The sequence below is a fragment of the Dioscorea cayenensis genome, chromosome 11, assembly GCF_009730915.1.
Source record: "Dioscorea cayenensis subsp. rotundata cultivar TDr96_F1 chromosome 11, TDr96_F1_v2_PseudoChromosome.rev07_lg8_w22 25.fasta, whole genome shotgun sequence".
NCBI classification, from domain to species: domain Eukaryota; kingdom Viridiplantae; phylum Streptophyta; class Magnoliopsida; order Dioscoreales; family Dioscoreaceae; genus Dioscorea; species Dioscorea cayenensis.
Window position 1 is genome coordinate 11,552,960 of NC_052481.1, and position 18,117 is coordinate 11,571,076.

At 32.5% G+C, this 18,117-nt stretch overlaps 1 protein-coding gene across 8 annotated transcripts; it reads right to left on the reverse strand.

Moving 5' to 3' along the window:
• Positions 1–1,951: 1,951 nt before the first annotated feature.
• On the reverse strand, positions 1,952–11,145 carry LOC120272026 (protein mushroom body miniature-like). Of its 8 annotated transcripts, XM_039278738.1 has the most exons (9): positions 9,829–11,145; positions 9,509–9,640; positions 9,132–9,248; positions 8,756–8,884; positions 6,863–7,316; positions 6,277–6,578; positions 4,950–5,123; positions 2,741–2,809; positions 1,952–2,360 (listed from the first exon to the last, which is right to left on the reverse strand). In XM_039278738.1, exons 1-6 carry the CDS (start codon positions 11,131–11,133, stop codon positions 6,412–6,414), a joined length of 2,304 nt encoding a protein of 767 aa, XP_039134672.1. In that variant the 5' UTR covers positions 11,134–11,145; the 3' UTR covers positions 1,952–2,360; positions 2,741–2,809; positions 4,950–5,123; positions 6,277–6,411. The 8 variants fall into 8 exon arrangements, with proteins under 8 accessions (XP_039134672.1, XP_039134671.1, XP_039134673.1 ...); XM_039278737.1 differs by lacking the exon at positions 4,950–5,123; XM_039278739.1 differs by lacking the exons at positions 4,950–5,123; positions 6,863–7,316 and having other exon boundaries at positions 8,752–8,884.
• Between the last annotated feature and the right edge of the window lie 6,972 nt (positions 11,146–18,117).

The window sequence follows — 18,117 nt, forward strand, 5'->3', positions numbered from 1 at the left end:
GGCATTTAAAAAAAATGCTCCAAAAATACCACAAAAATATGAAAACAACATGACATGTTCAAGATGTGCATGTGTCCTTAATAATATTATGCATCTTAGGGGATCATACAAAAAGTACTCAAAAATACATAAAAACGCTATCAAATACCTAATGCTAAAATTATACATGTTTCCATTAAATTAGGAGTTCTAATAATAATATGAGTTTTGTGATTAGAATACATGAAAAGTATCAACAAACGTGTTAATTAACATGATGAAATATTCAATTTTCCAAATGTGCATAATATCTTAGGTAGGAATACACCGTTAGTAACAATATATATTTATCTAAAAATAGTCAATTGTTGGCAAGATTTATCTTTTGTATTAAGTATTTCATTGATATTAGGCATTTTTGTTAGATAATAAATTTTTTAAAAATATGGAAAGAGTTATAAAAATACTGAATACTCAAAATTATGCACATGACAAAAAGACATAATTTTACAAAAATATCCACCTTATAGGTATGTATAATTCCCAAATATAAATATTCTACATAATTTGCAAATCATGTAAGTATATTAATAAAAGGCATTGACACTTTGTTCTTAGCTGAGGTGAATGATGTTGTCCACCTTGTTAAAAAGCAAGAGATCTTAATTAGTCTCACCAGATTTATACAAAACATATTTTTTTTATATCATATCAGCGATTAATGGAGTTTACAATACATACTGTTGTGATAGACGAAAACCACTTTGTAAGACTAAGGTGACAAAACCCTTGTTATACTAGAATGCATCAATAGCTTAGAATTCACCAAAACTTATATTATTTTAAACAAGCACTGTAGCTAACTTGCCATGCATAACCCGGGGTGGCTCATAGTAACTAGAGGCCTAAAACTGAATTTTGGAATAAAACCCTCTCCTTTATTTAATAAAAATTTAAATTTAAATAAATTTAATTTTAATAAATGGTTATTTAAGATGTTTATTTTATTTTTTACATGCTACTAAACTTGTGAAGATGGGATACATTTAAAATTTATAAGCAAAACTCATCCAAAAAAAAATTGTAACAATATAAAAAATACAAAAACTCTTTATATAACATTGACTAAATATTAAATTAAAATATTGAAAAGCTAATTAGACAAGATATGAGACTAATTAAAAGCATTAAAATAAAAATATTTAATATTTTATGATATTATTTTAAATTTTAAAAGTTAACTAAGATTATATAACATTGATTAAATATTTAATTAAAATATTTTCATATTACAATAATTACGGAGAATTTTTCAAAATTTTGAGTTTTTATAATTATAATTAAACAAATCTAAAAATAAAGTCAGAAAAAAATTTAAAGCCTAAGCCAATTGCTTCATTTTTAATATTTTATGATATTATTTTAAATTTAAAAGTTAACTAAGATTATATAACATTGATTAAATATTAAATTAAAATATTTTTATATTACAATAATTACTGAGAATTTTTCAAAATTTTGAGTTTTTATAATTATAATTAAACAAATTTAAAAATAAAGTCTGAAAAAAATTTAGAGCCTAAGCCAATTGGTTCATTTCCCTTAAACCTTGAGCAGCCAGCCCTGTGCATTACACCCTCTGAGTAACACATTACAACTTAATATTAGCCTCAGTTGAGGTTCTTTTCAAAAAAACCAACACATTACAACTTAATTGTTCCGTCGTATTGCAAGAGATGAGAATCATAATATTAAACAAAACATAGAAGCTTGGAATCTGAATTTCAAATGATCATTCAATATCTCATACTAGAGAGTAAATGATATATTTCGCATTAATGAAAATGAAAAACATTTCCCTAGATAACACAACATGAAAAGCAGGTAACAGTTCCAACCTCATAAAGCACATTATCCACAAGAGAATTTGAAACTTACTGAAAAATAAAGTTCGCAAGGAGAAAAAGACCAAATTGAGTTCCTCATATTGACGGATTAACTTTCGAACATTCAAAAAACACAAGTGCAATTATTTCTCGAAGGCATCATGAATTATGAATAACGTATATACAATGCGTGTTTATTGATCTAACAGAAACGAATGAATCAACTGAAAAAGGAAGGATGATTTTGGCAAAGCTATCAATAAAGAGAGAGAAAGGTCAGAAAAGTTGAAAGAATGCAGGTTAAACAGATTGGCAGTGATGGGATTAAGGTGACATTTAGAAGCCTTCCTTCACCCAGATATCCAGTTAATGTAATCGTGCCATCTGCAACCACTTGAGCCAAGATCCCTGCTTCTGTGGATCGCAGGCTGCAATTGTAAGTCCCACGCGCAAGCCGTGATGATATAACTTGTGATAGATGGGAAAGATTAACATCTGCATGGCCCGAAAAATATGCTTGTGAGATAAATGTATGTCTTGGTGAATAAACAATACTAATGTTGAAACTAAATGGTATGTCACACACACTACACAAGAGTGAGCAAGGGTGTGTCAAATTTAGCACATGTTTATGATAATAAGCCTGCACTATATTCTCATTAGCTGCTAATGGAATTGTTCGATGTTTTAATGCATGCAAGTTCAGAAATGACAGAAGATGTTAAACATAATCATAGACTCCATTTGATGCAACATTATGAGATTATCGGAGAGAATCAAGTTAAAAAAAAATTTAAATGGAGCAATGATCTGTTAATTTTAATGGAGGTAAAGATTCCGACTAAAGTTAAATTATCTTCAGATGAATTCTTTACCTTCAAGGACTTCAGCTGACACAAAAGTAATGAGGACTGAGCTTACATATTGTGGTACAGTGTACGAGCCTGCAAAATTGAAGCTCATGAGTAACACACACCAAAATCTGAGATGCCAAAAATATTTGCCCGCAAGATTACCAACCAGAAAATCAGGGTAAGCTGCAAGCCAAACAACACCATGACATGCACTCTTGTGTCGAGAAAAAAAAAAAGAGATGCCTTTGTGCAAAATAAAATAAAATAAATAAAACAAATAAATGCCAAGATTTATCAGTTCTGGTTTGAGAAACTTTAACTAGCGCCACAAACCACCTTGAATATTCACAGGATGGTGACAATATAAAGAGAAGTAAAATATCTGAACCCTTATAGCTAAAGGCTTCAAATATTTAAGATTATTGAATTTATCAGCTGAAAGGCTTAGTCAAATTCAAAGGAAAAATTGTTGTCAAGTTATCCCAGATTCCCCAAACCAAATTTATGTATAATGATGACACATATCAACGTAACTACATGCCAAAGAAAGCTCTCCTCTGCATGTCAAACATTAGCAGTGATACTCCAAATTAAGTCGAAAAGGCATGGGGAATTTAGTTTCACAATCCATGAGTATTCAATCTCAGATTATTGTTTTCATCCATCAACAGAGGTTGAGTACTATGAATCAGTTTATAGTATCAATAACCACAACTAGGATCCTATGAATCAGGTCAATGACCACATCTTACTACCAAAGACAAAAGAAGAACAAACTATGGTTTCAAGTTGCACTATTTCAGTAAGATTTGTAGTTATAGACCAAACAATTGTTTCATTTATGATCCAGATTTACATGAGTGCTTGATCAAACACCAACTAGCCAAAATCTCAGTGTCAACACTCATCTCTTCCATGTAAGAATAAGGTTGGTTCAACCAGCCATATTAAATTAGGCCATTAATAAGTGTTCACATACATTTCAAGGTCAGCTCCAAAACCCAAACCATAGTCCATAAGTAATATACAAATAATCTATACAGTAATTCATTAAGCCATTAGTGGTCAATTATCTCTCCGAAACATATATATTGTAATTCCTTATAATCCTCAGCACACTTTGGTTATACTTTCAGTAGCAGTTGGAGCGTGTTTTACCAAGTCATTTTATCAGTTTATTAATCAGTAGTTGATACAGCACATTCCCAATGCCAAAATTAGTAGTGGTTCTACTGCCATCCAACTTTCATATCAGTGCTTATGCAACTTCCATGTCTATTAAAGGCTAGTTATGATCAAAATATAGTAGAATAAGCAACTCACGTAGTTAACAAGATACTCAATTAATTTAACAAAACACATGAATTTTAAGAGGCCAAAACCTAATTTTATACATTTTTGTTTTAAATTTAATTGATTTTCTCTCTCGCCCTTTACCTAAGTAATTTCATAACAGCCACTTTGTAAGGAAAACAATTAAGATGACTGGAGCAAGAAGTAAAAATAAAACATAATTAGAAATCATGATTGAATTTCATTCCACAATGGCCCATTATTTTTCAAATATTTGCTCAAGTATATACAAAAAATCAAGGTTTCCTTCCATGGGTTTTAATGGGCAGGGATACTACGGTGATCAAAACTCTGCTTCATATCAAAACATAAGTATAAATTTCGGGAAAATGTGTCATAAGGTTTGTATGAAAATACAAGCTATGGTGTCAAAAGCACTATATCCAAGAGTGACTGGGTTTGCATATATCTGAGTATTTTAAAAATCTGAACATCATGGATCTCTCAAAAGTTCTGAAAATTAACAATTTTATGCTCACATCAAGGTCATCAGAATATCTGCCCTCAAATATTGCACAATCTAATTCTAAATGGAGAATGATTCATTATTATCTACGCAAAGATTTGGCCTTGTGTGGTATAACATGTCACCTCCATGCACCATTGTTAAAAGATTAGAAACTATAAAGGATTGCTTCTTTAAAAAAAAGGGTTGCTAAACTGACTAAGTCACAGAAATAATACCACAGGTATTCATAGTACTTACCATGAGCACACTGTTACATGCAATATTAGTGCTGCTTAATTTACTTCACAAAATTACAATCAAATCTTTACAACGGGGTTTTGTGATTCAAGATTATAATAGTCATGCACAGGGTAATACTCCAAAATTGTTAGTCATTAAGTGTTGTTTAAATTGGAACAGAGTACCTACACAGATGGTGTAAGTAATCTATATGCTGAAGCAACTGAGGTTGCAGGTCAGCAAGAATCTTCAGAGGCTTCTTCACTCTCATAATAATCTTGCTCTCCATCTTCATCATGATTCTCTTTCAAATTGAAGAGCAAAGGTTTACAAGGCCATTTTCCAAATCATTCTTCATATGCCCTGTGATTGAATCAATCTAAGTTATCACAAAGGTATTTTGGTAGCCATATGACATTTTTCAATCATCATTTAAAGGTTCCATGGAGAAAAGGGCATCAGTGTGCAGAAGTGGTGGACAGTAGGCAAAGTTCCCAAAATCAAACACTTCATGAACAATTGTGGGTAATGAAGTTTACTTCAAGAGAATAGAGTTGGAGTGACTTGGAATATAATACTCACACAAGCAAGAAAATCTAGTAGATACTATTCCAATATCCTAAAATGATACATGAGGAGACTTAGCAAAATGAAAATACAGGTTGTGGAGTTTGTCATAGGGAAATTATAAACAAGGGAAAGTAGGAGTTATCATATATAAGAAATTGACAAAGATGAATTTAATAATAGTGTAGCAAGAGAAGAATTCTTCTAGTATTAGCACAAGTACCAAGTAGCAATATCTGTATTACAATACCGCAAATATGCTCAAATGCTATTCAGGGATAATTTTGCTAGCATACGCACAAACGCATAAATGATTCAGGGGCAACTCATGAGAAATAATTATATTGTTAAGCAAACATACAAGAGTGAGTCATTTGATTCTATGCGTAACTCAGGCGGTTTCTGATTTGAGAGAAGAATGCACCAAAATGTTTTTTGGGAGAGATGTTATGGCTCCTGCAAGAACCTTCTTTACAAGAAAGAACTCTTATCTAATAATATCTAGAAATGATTTCCATTGGCAACCACATTTTGTCCTTTCCCAGAGATGGAAAGAATTGTAAGGGTGCTATAAATTAACACCAGGTGAAACTGCCACAGCAAAACATACATATGGGCAATAATCGAGATAAATGACAGGATATAGAAGAGAAATAGACAAAGACACATGACAGCTAGATTGTAGAATCTGAAAAGCATATAGTGAACAAAACTAAAAATGATTTGTAGAAGAAGCTAACACAGAGACAGTCGATCCATCAATCGAAGTCAAAACTATTAATGTCAGAACAAACCAAATTATGGAAACTATGCTGCCCACAATCTTTTTTTCATGGGAAGAACTTTGTTCAAATGGAAATTAAGTTAGAAAAGATCATAAAAAATCTTTGATGATTATGTAATAAATTCTTTCTACAAGGTAGTATAATGAGCATGAACTCTAACTTACCAGCATTAGTATCCTGTGGGGGACGGCTCTCAGCAGCTTCACAAGTAGGCTCACTGAAGGAAATCCACAACCAAAACTAAATATAAAGCCAAGCCAATGCCATAACCCATCCTGGTAAGGTGTCTTGGTTAAATGTCACAAAGTATAGTTTGAATTTAGTTTGGAGCAAGCCAGCAAGGGCAGGACCACAAGCCATTCCAAGGGCACTAGCACTAACAAAACCAGCAGAAGCTTGCAGGCGTATCTTAGAGGGCACACAGTCACTGATATAACAGCGGTTGATAGCCCTTGCGGAACCGAACCTACATTGATAGTTTATTAAAACAACAAAGAACAGTGACCCACTCATTGCCTTGATCATCAGATAAGAGTGAACAATGAAAAGTTCCAAGAGATACATATTATCAACTTCCATATTTAATAAGGTCACAAAATTCATAAAGAAAATAAAAGCATGAAAAACAAAAAGGTAACTGGTACAACCTAGTTTGGAAGCTACGGAAGTAAATACAAAAATATGCTAACTGAAAATATGAAATTTAATCAAAAAATTTATTCCCGTGCTTAAAGTAAATGGAGTGCTTACCACAAAGTAGACGACCAATGAGGAGAACTGTAATTGACTGAAGATCAAAAGCTAGTTCATATAAGGTATTGCCCACGAGAAGCAGGATAGTGCTAAATACAAGTGGACTCATGTAGGACTTATTCGACCATGCACTAAAGTAAACTGAAGAGAAAATTTGTGCAACTACCATGGCCCCAATAATAACACCGCAAACTGTAGCTGCACCTCCAAGGTTTATTGTGTAGTCATCTGCAGTTGGCCCTATGATGCATAAGTTGACCATATAGAGAAATCTATTCACTAAAGTCAATAGAAGAGGCATGAAATGGTATTTATCAGCATTAGCTTGATCCACTGTTGAACTAAGAATATCTTCATGCACAATAAGTGCATGCTGTCCAAAAAATTGAAGAAAGTTCTTTGATCGTGTCAATTTGTCAACCAATGCTTGAATTTGATCAATAATAGGGTCCTGGCAATAGCAAACATATCATCAGTGCAACTAATTCCTCAATTCCTAGTTTAACCACATTTACAGAAGCCTTTAATGTTGTAAAAGTTAATTTGATTCATATAGAAACCTTTACACAAACAAATGGCTGGTCATAAATAGATAAATAGCTCCCCTGATGATCTTGAAGATCCGCAAGGTTACGGGGCAAGGCTCCTACAACAGCTCCTATTCCCAGTTCACCAATAAAAGGATTAGAAATTTGTTCCTCATAAGAGAAATAACAGCTTCTGCTACTGCTAAGATATCAGAGAATTGATTACCACATGCTTAAAGACCTGTTGTAGCTGAGAGTAAGGATGATTTGCCCGAAAAGTCAAATAATAATCCGTAAACCTAAATCCAAACCGTTTGTTAAATTTCTTCAATATCTTATGGATGCCAGTAGCATTCATTTCTAGAAACTAAAAAAGTCTCAAAAGTTCTTCACCCACTGCCCTGTATGCCTCTCACAAATTAGATATTTGTCGAATATCTGGCTGTTTTGAAAGAAGTGTACACTGCTCTCCTAGTAACTCAATTATCCTTGCAAGAAGCCCTTATTGCTCCAAAATAAAAAGGACAACTTTTTCAATCTAAGAAAAATCGGAAAAGCATTAATTAGCATCCTAAACGGGCAATGGGCCTTAGAAAATAAAATTTTAGAAGGATTCTCCCAAAAAGATCATGGAGATCATGGAGTCCATAGAATGCGATAGTTAGCAATATCTTATCAGATATCGCACATATATGCTGAATATACAAAGCTGGAATAAAGAATCTTCTCCAGGACAGAAGTATTGAAACTAGCTTAGTCATGGCAACATATAACATTTGCCACTTTCAACTTCCAAAATGTATAGGGTACCAAATCCATCTTAATCTCCAAATCCATCTTTTCAACATTACAGTCACATGCCCTTAGTTGGAGAAGAGCTCAAGGGATCTTTTTTATTTGTTTCTACATCAACTATTTCCTTAGTGAGCCCGTTATTCGAGTCAGAAGAACCATCCTCATGTATTTTCTCCTCCAGCATACCGTAACACGAGAAAATCAAATTAAACACTTCAAAAATAAAAAATAAAGAATCAAGCCTTTACTTAGCTTAAAATCACAACAAGAATTTATTCTCCACAAAAAGCAAATAAATAAAACATAATTGACAGAGACAAATTTCACACTTTCATAAGTAAAAATTTTGTATAAGGTGGCATTCCGTAGATATGTGTTGTCAAAAAGGGGATCAATCATCAAGTTAAAAAAGCTGAATGAAAACAGTTATCACAAATCAGCCAAATAAAAGATGCAAAATATATACACCTGAGGTGGCATAACAGACTAACAGTTATGAAATTACAACCGTGTAATGTAGCATTTATAGAATGCAAGTCATCTTAAGCAGTACAGAATACATACTTACATCGGGTAAAGCATCCATGTTCCCAGTTGGAGAGGGACTCGTCAAATCTTCTTTGTTTCCTTCTTCATTAACAACTTCCTTAGGAACCTCTTCCCTCATGTAAGAAGGACCATACTTATGTTTACCCTCCTGCATCCAATAATTATGACAAAGTAAACATCTAAAATCAAATTTTCACTAAGCTCATAATTACAAGAGAAAGTTACACCACCTTGAGTCCTGCGTGATGTGAATAACATGACAGTACATTCTCATTTTATGACCGTAGTGCATGAAAGGCTAGAAGTGATTCATATTTATAAACCCATATCTTATGCTTTTTTTTCTTTTTTTTTTTTAAAGTAAATATTAATGACTCAATACAATACACAGGTACCTCAGGAAAACCTTCCATATCCCTTAATGGAGAAGAGCTCACTGAAACTTGTTTGCTCAACTCTGTGTTAACAACTTCTTTCATGTCAGAGGAAGGTTGCTCATGCATCCCTTGCCCCTGCATAAAATAATGGGGAAATTTCAGATCAATTACGAAAAACTGAACATTCCAAAGAGTCAAAACTTTAGCTCAAAATCACAGCAAAAAATACACCTCACAGTGTCTTCATGAACATGAATAACAGTAGGACGCATTCTCATCTTATACATCATCTCATAATTCATGAAAGACAAAAGCCACTCATAGTTATAAAAAAAACCTAACTGTAGTACATCTTCCGAAAGCACCATTTTAAAATCAACAGGATGCATATTTACCTCTACTAAAAATTCAATGCCCCTGCTTGAAGAACCCACTACTTCTTTGTTGGTCTCTACATTCGCAGCAATGTCCTCAACAACTCGTTTGCTCATGTCAAAAGAAGCCTCTTCACACATTCTCTCCTGTATCTAATATTAGGTAAAAACCAGATTAATCATGATAAAGTAAAACATTGAAGAAAGCTTGAGACTTTAACAAGCTCAAAATGGACCAAAACAATTAACAATGAAGCTACATTCTTCTCACTTTTTGACTAACTCCTAGTTCATTAACAACAAATATCACTATAAATCATCAAAAAATTCAAAGGAATAACCTGGGGTTTGTCAGCCTTAGCTAAAGACTGGCCAAGCGAGTCCTTTAAATCAAGAACAATGCTTGGAAGCCTCTCTATGTCCCAACTCATGACTCTGCAAACAGCATTGGCAAATCCTCGGTGTGATTCTCTGGTCTTAAAAATGGACTTCGAGTGCTGAACCAACCCAACACAATTGAGGAACCTCTTTCCAACCTTCTTCCCCATACCTTGGCAAACCAAGCAGAAGAACTCCCCCTTCTCCCAATTTTTCTCATAGTATCTCTTTAGTTCCCCATCCTTCTGAAACAATCCTAAGAAAAACCTAGAGGCCCTAGACTCAGCATCATCCTCCTCATCCTCGTCCTCCTCCATCACATCCTCCTCATCCTCCTCATCACCATCATCGCTGGAACTCGATTTTCTAAAGAATTCACAAGACGCCCTAATACCACTCTCCTGCACCCGCACCTCATCGGCAGTCGCCTGATCATCAGCCGAAAGCAGCAAGGACTTCCTCCTCTCCATGTCCCAACCCATGACTCTGCAAACAGCATTGGCAAATCCTTGGTGTGATTCTCTCATATTGGAAATGGACTTTGAGTGGTGAACCAACCCAACACAATTGAGGAACCTCTTTTCAACCTTCTTCCCCATAGCCTGGCATACTAAACAGACGAACTCCCTCTTCTTCTGATTCTTCTCGTACAATCTCCTCTTCTTCTGATTCTTCTCGTACAATCTCCTCAATTCCTCATTCTGATCAAACAACCCCAAGAAAAAACTAAATGCCCTAGACTCAGCATTATCCTCCTTGTCCTCGTCCTCCTCCATCATATCCTCCTCATTCTCATCATCATCATCATCATCATCATCATCATCATCATCGATAAAATTAGATTTTCCAAAAAATTTGCATGACGCCCTAATAGCAGTCTCCTGCACCCGCACCGCTTTGGGCAAGGGCTTCCTCCTCTTTGAGAACTCCGGCTTCGACGTCGGCGAAGGCAAGCAAGGGCACTTTCCCTCCACCACAGGAGGATCAGGGGCAAGGGAAGAGACCTTCTTCTGCTGCTGATGATCCTCCTTCAGCCTCTTCCTTGATTGCTCCATCCTCCTCCCCCTCCCTTTTCTCTTGTTAATCTTGTTCTCTGGGTTTTGGGAGACGGCGGTGTCAGCGGGATGAGCGCAAGGTTGTTGAGGGGGAGAGGAAGGTTGAGGAGGATGGTTCCCGAGAGGGCCACGGCGCCATAGGCTTTTAAGGTGGAGAACCTCGTCGAGCAATTGCCGTTCAAGGGCGGCGGTGGGGTGGCGCGGGTGGTCCATCGAGGAAATGAGATCGGGATTGAAGTTGTTTGTCTACCTCGATTTGTAATTTTATAGATTTAAAATTTTAAAATTTGTTCTCCATTTTTCTCATTGTTTTAGAAAACAATATTTGGAAAACATTAAAAAGATGTTCTCTGTTTTTTTATTTTTTTAAAAAAACTTATTTTTAAATAAAAAATTGTTTATATCAATATTAATCAAGCATTAAGAAATTTTTAATGAGATTTTAAATAAAATTAATGTTGAAAAATTAATAAATTTTTTTATAAATTTTAATTATCAACTAAGGACTCCAAAGAGTACTTTTTCGATGTGAATAAATCACTTCAAATAACATACATTTTTTATTCAATCATGTTTGGAAGTGGGAGTCAAATGTCTTACTAAACTATTGTTGTGGTGGTAAAATTTTATTTTTTAAAAAATATTTTTTTAAAATTTTATTTTTCAATCATATTCACTGTTTAATATCTTAAAATATATATATATATATACACTTACTAGCATACCACCAAAACGTTTACTTAATTTTTAGTAAAATTAATATTTTAAAACTAACCATTTATCCCCAAAAAAATAGATAATGGAGCCATCCTTTTTTTTTAAAAAAAAATGTATTTATATAAAAATTAAAAATTGATCACAGCTCTTAATCAGTTCATTTAAAAGTATTAAATGTTTTTAAAAAAATATATGAAATGCCATATTTATTTTGGTTACCGTTTGATATTTTTAAATAGTTTATTTTTATATTTTTTTTAAACTATCATCAATAAAAATGAGCATGTATAATAGATTGAAGGACCAAAATAGATTTTGGGTAAACCTATGGGACTAAAAATGAATTTGACCTTTTCATAATGAATATTATGGAGGATTTGTAAGTAATTTATCCACATTTCTATTGGAAATTTTACAGATATATATATATATATATATATATATATACTTACTCTTAAACTTATCCCCTAAATATCTTGGTTACCAAATTGATTTCTGTGAGGACATTTGGCCATATAGTATTGGTTGGGTGTTTGTTTTCTTAATGAGTTCCTGCGGCTCAGCATACCACTCTTCAAAATATCTTATCTTTCAATTGATTACTGAGATGACATTTGGCCTGGTATTGGTTAGGTGTTTGGTTTGTTGTTAATGAGTTCCTGCGGTTCAGTATACCAGGCACCTCTCTAGCTTCCCAATGAGTTCCTGCGGCTCAGTATACCACGCACCTCTCTAGCTTCCCAACAACCCCGAGCCGAAACCCTAACCCTAAAAAGCTCCACATCTCCCCGTTCTCAAGCTTCTCCTCACAATCCCAGAATACTTTTTCCAGCTCCAAAAGAGCGAAGAAAGGGAGTTTGGTGATGGAGAATGCGAGTGGGAGCAACGGGTCGGCTGCTGCCTCGGTGGTGGACGCGAAATCCATCGTTGGTGGTGGCGTGCAGGATGTTTATGGCGAGGATCGTGCCACGCTCCCCGTTGTCAAGCTTCTCCTCACCATCCCAGAAGACTTTTTCTAGCTCCGAAAGAGCGAAGAGAGGGAGTTTGGCGATGGAGATTGTGAGTGAGAGCAACGGCTCGGCTGCTGCCTCAGTGGTGGACGCGAAATCCGCCGTTGGTGGTGGCGTGCAGGATGTTTATGGCGAGGATCGTGCAACGGAGGAGCAGCATGTCACCCCTTGGGTCGTCTCTATTGCTAGGTCTGGATCTTGACCGAGTTGCTTCTCTTTGGTTCTGTCCGTTCTTTGTTTTTTTTCATCACTTTTTATTCATTATTTTTTTGACACTTTCTTTTTTGTTGTTGTTGTTTCCCTCTTTCTTTTGCAGTCGCTTTCCAAGTTTCCATTTGTTTAATCGTGGTTCTTGAGTTTTTCTATTTTACCTTTTAATATTAGATCTGGGTAATTGCTCAATAATTTTATCCCCTTTTGTTTTTTTCCTTTAATTATTTTCCTTATTTTAGATCTGCTGTTCTTTTATGTATCTTATATATATATATAATGATCCTCGATTCTGTATCTTTTTTATTTTAGATTTGCGGGGAATTTTAAATTGTACTGGGATGGTTGAATCAATTCTTTCATTTTGATCTTCTATGAATTTTGAATTGCGGAATGATGTGTTGAATTGTTGCTCCGTTTGTTTTTCACGCAATTTCCAATTTTATCTCTAGAAAATTCCAAGTTTCAATATAATTCTGGATCAAAGTCTGGAAAAATCCAATCTTTATTGAATGAAATTTTGTTCCATAGTGGCTACTCACTGTTGAGAGATCCACACCACAACAAAGGGCTTGCTTTCAATGAGAAAGAGAGATGCACACTACTTACGTGGCCTCCTCTCTCCTGCTGTGGTTAACCAAGACCTTCTGGTTTGTTTTTCTCTCTATTTATTGCACCACCAAATGTATGAGATGCACTTCTTATGACATCATTGTTTGCATTGTTTTCTTCAGGACATGAAGATCATGCACAGTCTTCGTCACTATAAGGTGCCACTCCAGCGATACATGGCGTTGATGGATCTGGAGGTGTTTAACTGCTTCTTCTTCATGTTGATTTGATGTCTATCAAGCTGATTCCGTTGTTACTATGGTTATTATGTTCATCAGGAAAGGAACGAGAGGCTTTTCTACAAAAAAAACTCATCTTGAAGAACATGGCCTGACTCTTATAAAAAATGTACGTTAATATGTTAATTCACAGCAATTTAAACCAGTAATGGATGAGATCATAACTGTAAATTATATTGAAATATAACAGATGTGGTATTTGTGGGTTGAAGGCAAGGCACTGGAGTTGATGTATCCTTTGCTTGGAGGTCCATATACAATGAATGAAGCATTGAAGCTGATCGAAATAGGGTTGTTGTGTGTCCAGGAAAATGCAGAATTGCATGCATATATATATATCATATAATTGGGATGTTTTAAATTTGTTTACATGCTTTGTTTGCTTCCCATCTGTTTTAGCTTATGATTTCCTCTGATATAAGTATCAAGTTGATATATGAATTGGATAGGATATACACGTTAGCATTTTGAGAATTCAAATCTTTGTCTGATAAGTATGAAATTGATATGAATTGATAGAATTTGTACTTTTGTCAAATCTTTGTCTGATAAGTATGAAATTGATATGAATTGATAGAATTAGTACTTTTCTCAAATCTTTGTCTAATAAGTATGAAATTGATATGAATTGATAGAATTTGTACTTTTCTCAAATCTTTGTCTGATAAGTATGAAACTAATATGAATTGATAAAAATTGTACTTTTCTCATATGAAATCATATATTTGAAATCCAAATCTTTGTTTATATTTGGATTGGGTTCTGAGTACATATATAAGTTTAATGGCAGGAATTGAATAGAATTGACACGTTGGTAGCTCAGTGCATTTTAGATAGGAATGGCCATTTATCTTTGCAAGCTTAATAATTTTTTATCTATAGCATTCAATTGGTAGTAAATGCAATCCTAATGTTAATTAATCTTACATTGCCCCACCATTGGATGGAATCAACACAATTTCTTGACATGTGTATATTTAGTTGCAAGTGTGATCTTATACTGACATTGCATTAAAATTGCTTTGATTTCTCAAGTACATGTACATTAATTATATTAGATCAAATAAATCTCAACTGCCATCCATTGCTTATAAAACCATCTCAATGCATTGTAACAAAGTTAACTTCCACTTTTGTCCCACACATCTTAGACATTGTTTGGCCCACACATCTTAGACATTGTTTGAAGGTTGGCTAAGGCTATTAAAGATTAGGTAAATCTTTTAGTTATGATTTTTTTTATTTGTTAATTTTAATAACTATCATCCTTTATGTTTATTTTATTATACTTTTTTTATCTTATAATAATTTTAAAACCCATTTGATTTTTCTCATTGATTTAAGGTTTGTTTAATACAACGTGGTGATGGTTACAAAAAAAAAAGGGCTATATTATTATTATTATTATTATTATTATTATTATTATTATTATTATTATCTCATCATCATTATTATTATTATTATTATTAATATATGTTTCTAAAAATATGTTCCCTACTAAAATTTTATGACAACCACATAATGGGTCACATTAACATATGTATTTAATGTTCATATACTTGGAAATTATTGAATTTAATTTCTATTGTAATTAAATTAAGAGAAACTTCTTGCAAATATCAGATGATAATGGTATTATGAAATTTAAAAAAAAATGAGGATCCTTTTATAATACAAAAATATCTAAAAAGTTTGAATGTGAAAATTTGAAAATTTTGAAAACTTAAATTGTTTTTTTACAGGAAAATTGGTAGGATTGTAATTAACCAAAAGTTTAGGGTTTTATTTAATAATCTCTAAAATGTGTGGGAGTGAAAATTTTTAAAATTTTAAAGCCTTAGAGAGGTTTAATGAATAAAAAACCAAAAAAAAAACCCGGTTAAGATATATTTTGAAAAAAAAAGTAGAATATGATTGGGGAAAAAAAGAGATATGATTGGGAAAAACGGGTTGAGATATATTTTGAAAAAAAAATAGAGATATGATTTCTTAGAGAGTTTTGGTGGATAAAAAACCCAAAAAAAAAGATATATTTTAAAGAAAACCAGTTTGGGAATATAAACTCTTTTTTTTAAAAAAAACAAATGATAATGTTATTTGTTACACAATCCAAGTTCATTAAAAATAACTATTTAAAATTCTTGCATATTTATATATTTTTTTAATAAAAGGTAACCAGAGATATTATTTTATTGATTTCAAAAACTATATATTTGTTAGGAGAACTACTACAAATTTTCTTAACACATATGTATGCATTATGTATTTTTAAGATCAATTTAATAACTGGGGCTTTTATTTGTTTTTGATAAATCACACCAAGTGGAAAAAAATGGAACATAGCGGCCCTATTGTTGTTGATGTACAATTTAAGGTAATACTTAAAGAACTTTTGGAGAAATTAGTATTACCAACTGCAATTTATGAGTGCGGAAAACATGGACCAAATCATAAACCATGTTTTGTATGCAAAATCATGTTTGAAGATACATGTGGAGTTCATGAACAGCTTGGATCAGAAGGACCTACCAAAAAGATAGCTGAAAATAATGCTGCTTTACGTGCTATAAATCATCTTAAAAATATTTATAATATTATTATTAAAGATGTGAATGAGAGAGAGATGTTTGAGGTTAAAGATGAACTACAATAATTAAAAGATGCTAATGAGATTTTATTAGAAAGTATTGCACTACTTTCTAATGAGGTAGAAGAGCTGCAGACCAGGATTAATGAGGCAGGCCAATCTGAAAAGCAACCTAGATGTAGTTATGACTTGACAGAAAAGAAGACTTGCTTCAGTACATGATTGGTTTTTTTAGATGTGTGAAAAAGGGAACAGTTGCTTTATTAAAATGGTGTGGTGTGTTTAATATCCCAATGCAATAGTAATTCTACTAAATAAATATGTAATATAAGGTGTGCTTTGTATTTTCTCCCCATATATATGCAACAATATCATTGTATATGTTATTATTATTATTAAATAAATGTTACTATTGTGAGATATATATGTGTGTGTATTAGTTACTCATATAATTTAGTTAGTTAACCATATAATAAATTATATTATATTGAATATATGAATAAAGTGCAACATGTTAAGTTGTTGTATAATAATGCAAATATATATTAAAAACTATTATAATATCATATTATATAATCCCTAGCTAGGCTCACACACAGCTAGATAGACATTGAACGTAGGGTTTGCCTTTGCCTGTGAGCTATACATGGCTTGATTGTGGCTCAATGCGGAAATAAAATAAATGTGGTTTAATTATTAACCTGTTGGAAGGATGTAAAGGAGTGGTATATAATGAGCATATGAGTGGATGTTAGGTAGTGTAATAATTAAGAAATCATGCCATGATTGTTCTTTAGAGAATAGCAAGTTGTAAGCATTTATAATATGATTGAATTTTGATTATCAATGCAATAACGACAATGTAATGGCATTTTATATTGTAAATAAAGGAACATAAAGCATAAACAAAGTTTTGTTTAAATCAATGTTTTCGTCTATTCATATATTGTTGTTGACTATCATTCATTTCCATATGAAATATTGTGATTTTTAGTAGCGAATTATATAAGCATTTATAACATGATTGAGTTTTGATTATCAATGCAATAATGACAATGTAATGGCATCTTATATTGTAAATAAAGGAACAAAAAGCATAAACAAGGGGATTTTTTTTGTTTAAATCAATGTTTTCGTCTGTTCATATATTGTTGTTGACTATCATTCATTCCCATATAAAGTATTGTGATTTTTAATAGCAAATTATATACTTTGAAAGATACATATTACATATATTACACATATATACAAGTAAAGTACCACAAGTTAAGTTCTTATAAAATATTCCCTATACAAACTATATATAAAAACTATTATAATATTAAATATAAGTATAAGTTTTAAAATTAATATTCCGTAATCAAGTAATGCTTTTTACTATTATGAAATTGTATCTCATTTGCTATTGGTTCATATGCTTAACAAAACAGGAGTGAGCTAATTCAAAAGTTTACCATATCTGGTTGAGGTAAGAACATTTCTTTCCTTTTTCATATAACTATATTATCTTTTATGTTTTTGTTTATAATGTCTAAAACAAAAACTTATGATTAGATTTTCATGTATAATCCTTTTTATTTAATTTATATTATATTTAGATTTCGAGTATTCTAAAAACACATATCTTAACCACTAATATAATTAATTATTTTAATAGAATGATTTTAAGTTAACTACTTTGCAATTTAAAAAAAATAATATTATGATCTGAATATTTGTTATATGATGGTATTTTACCCTTTTAATAAAACAATAACGTTACACATTTTACAATTAATGACATGATTGTTTTTCCATAATCATCTGTAATAATTTTTATATA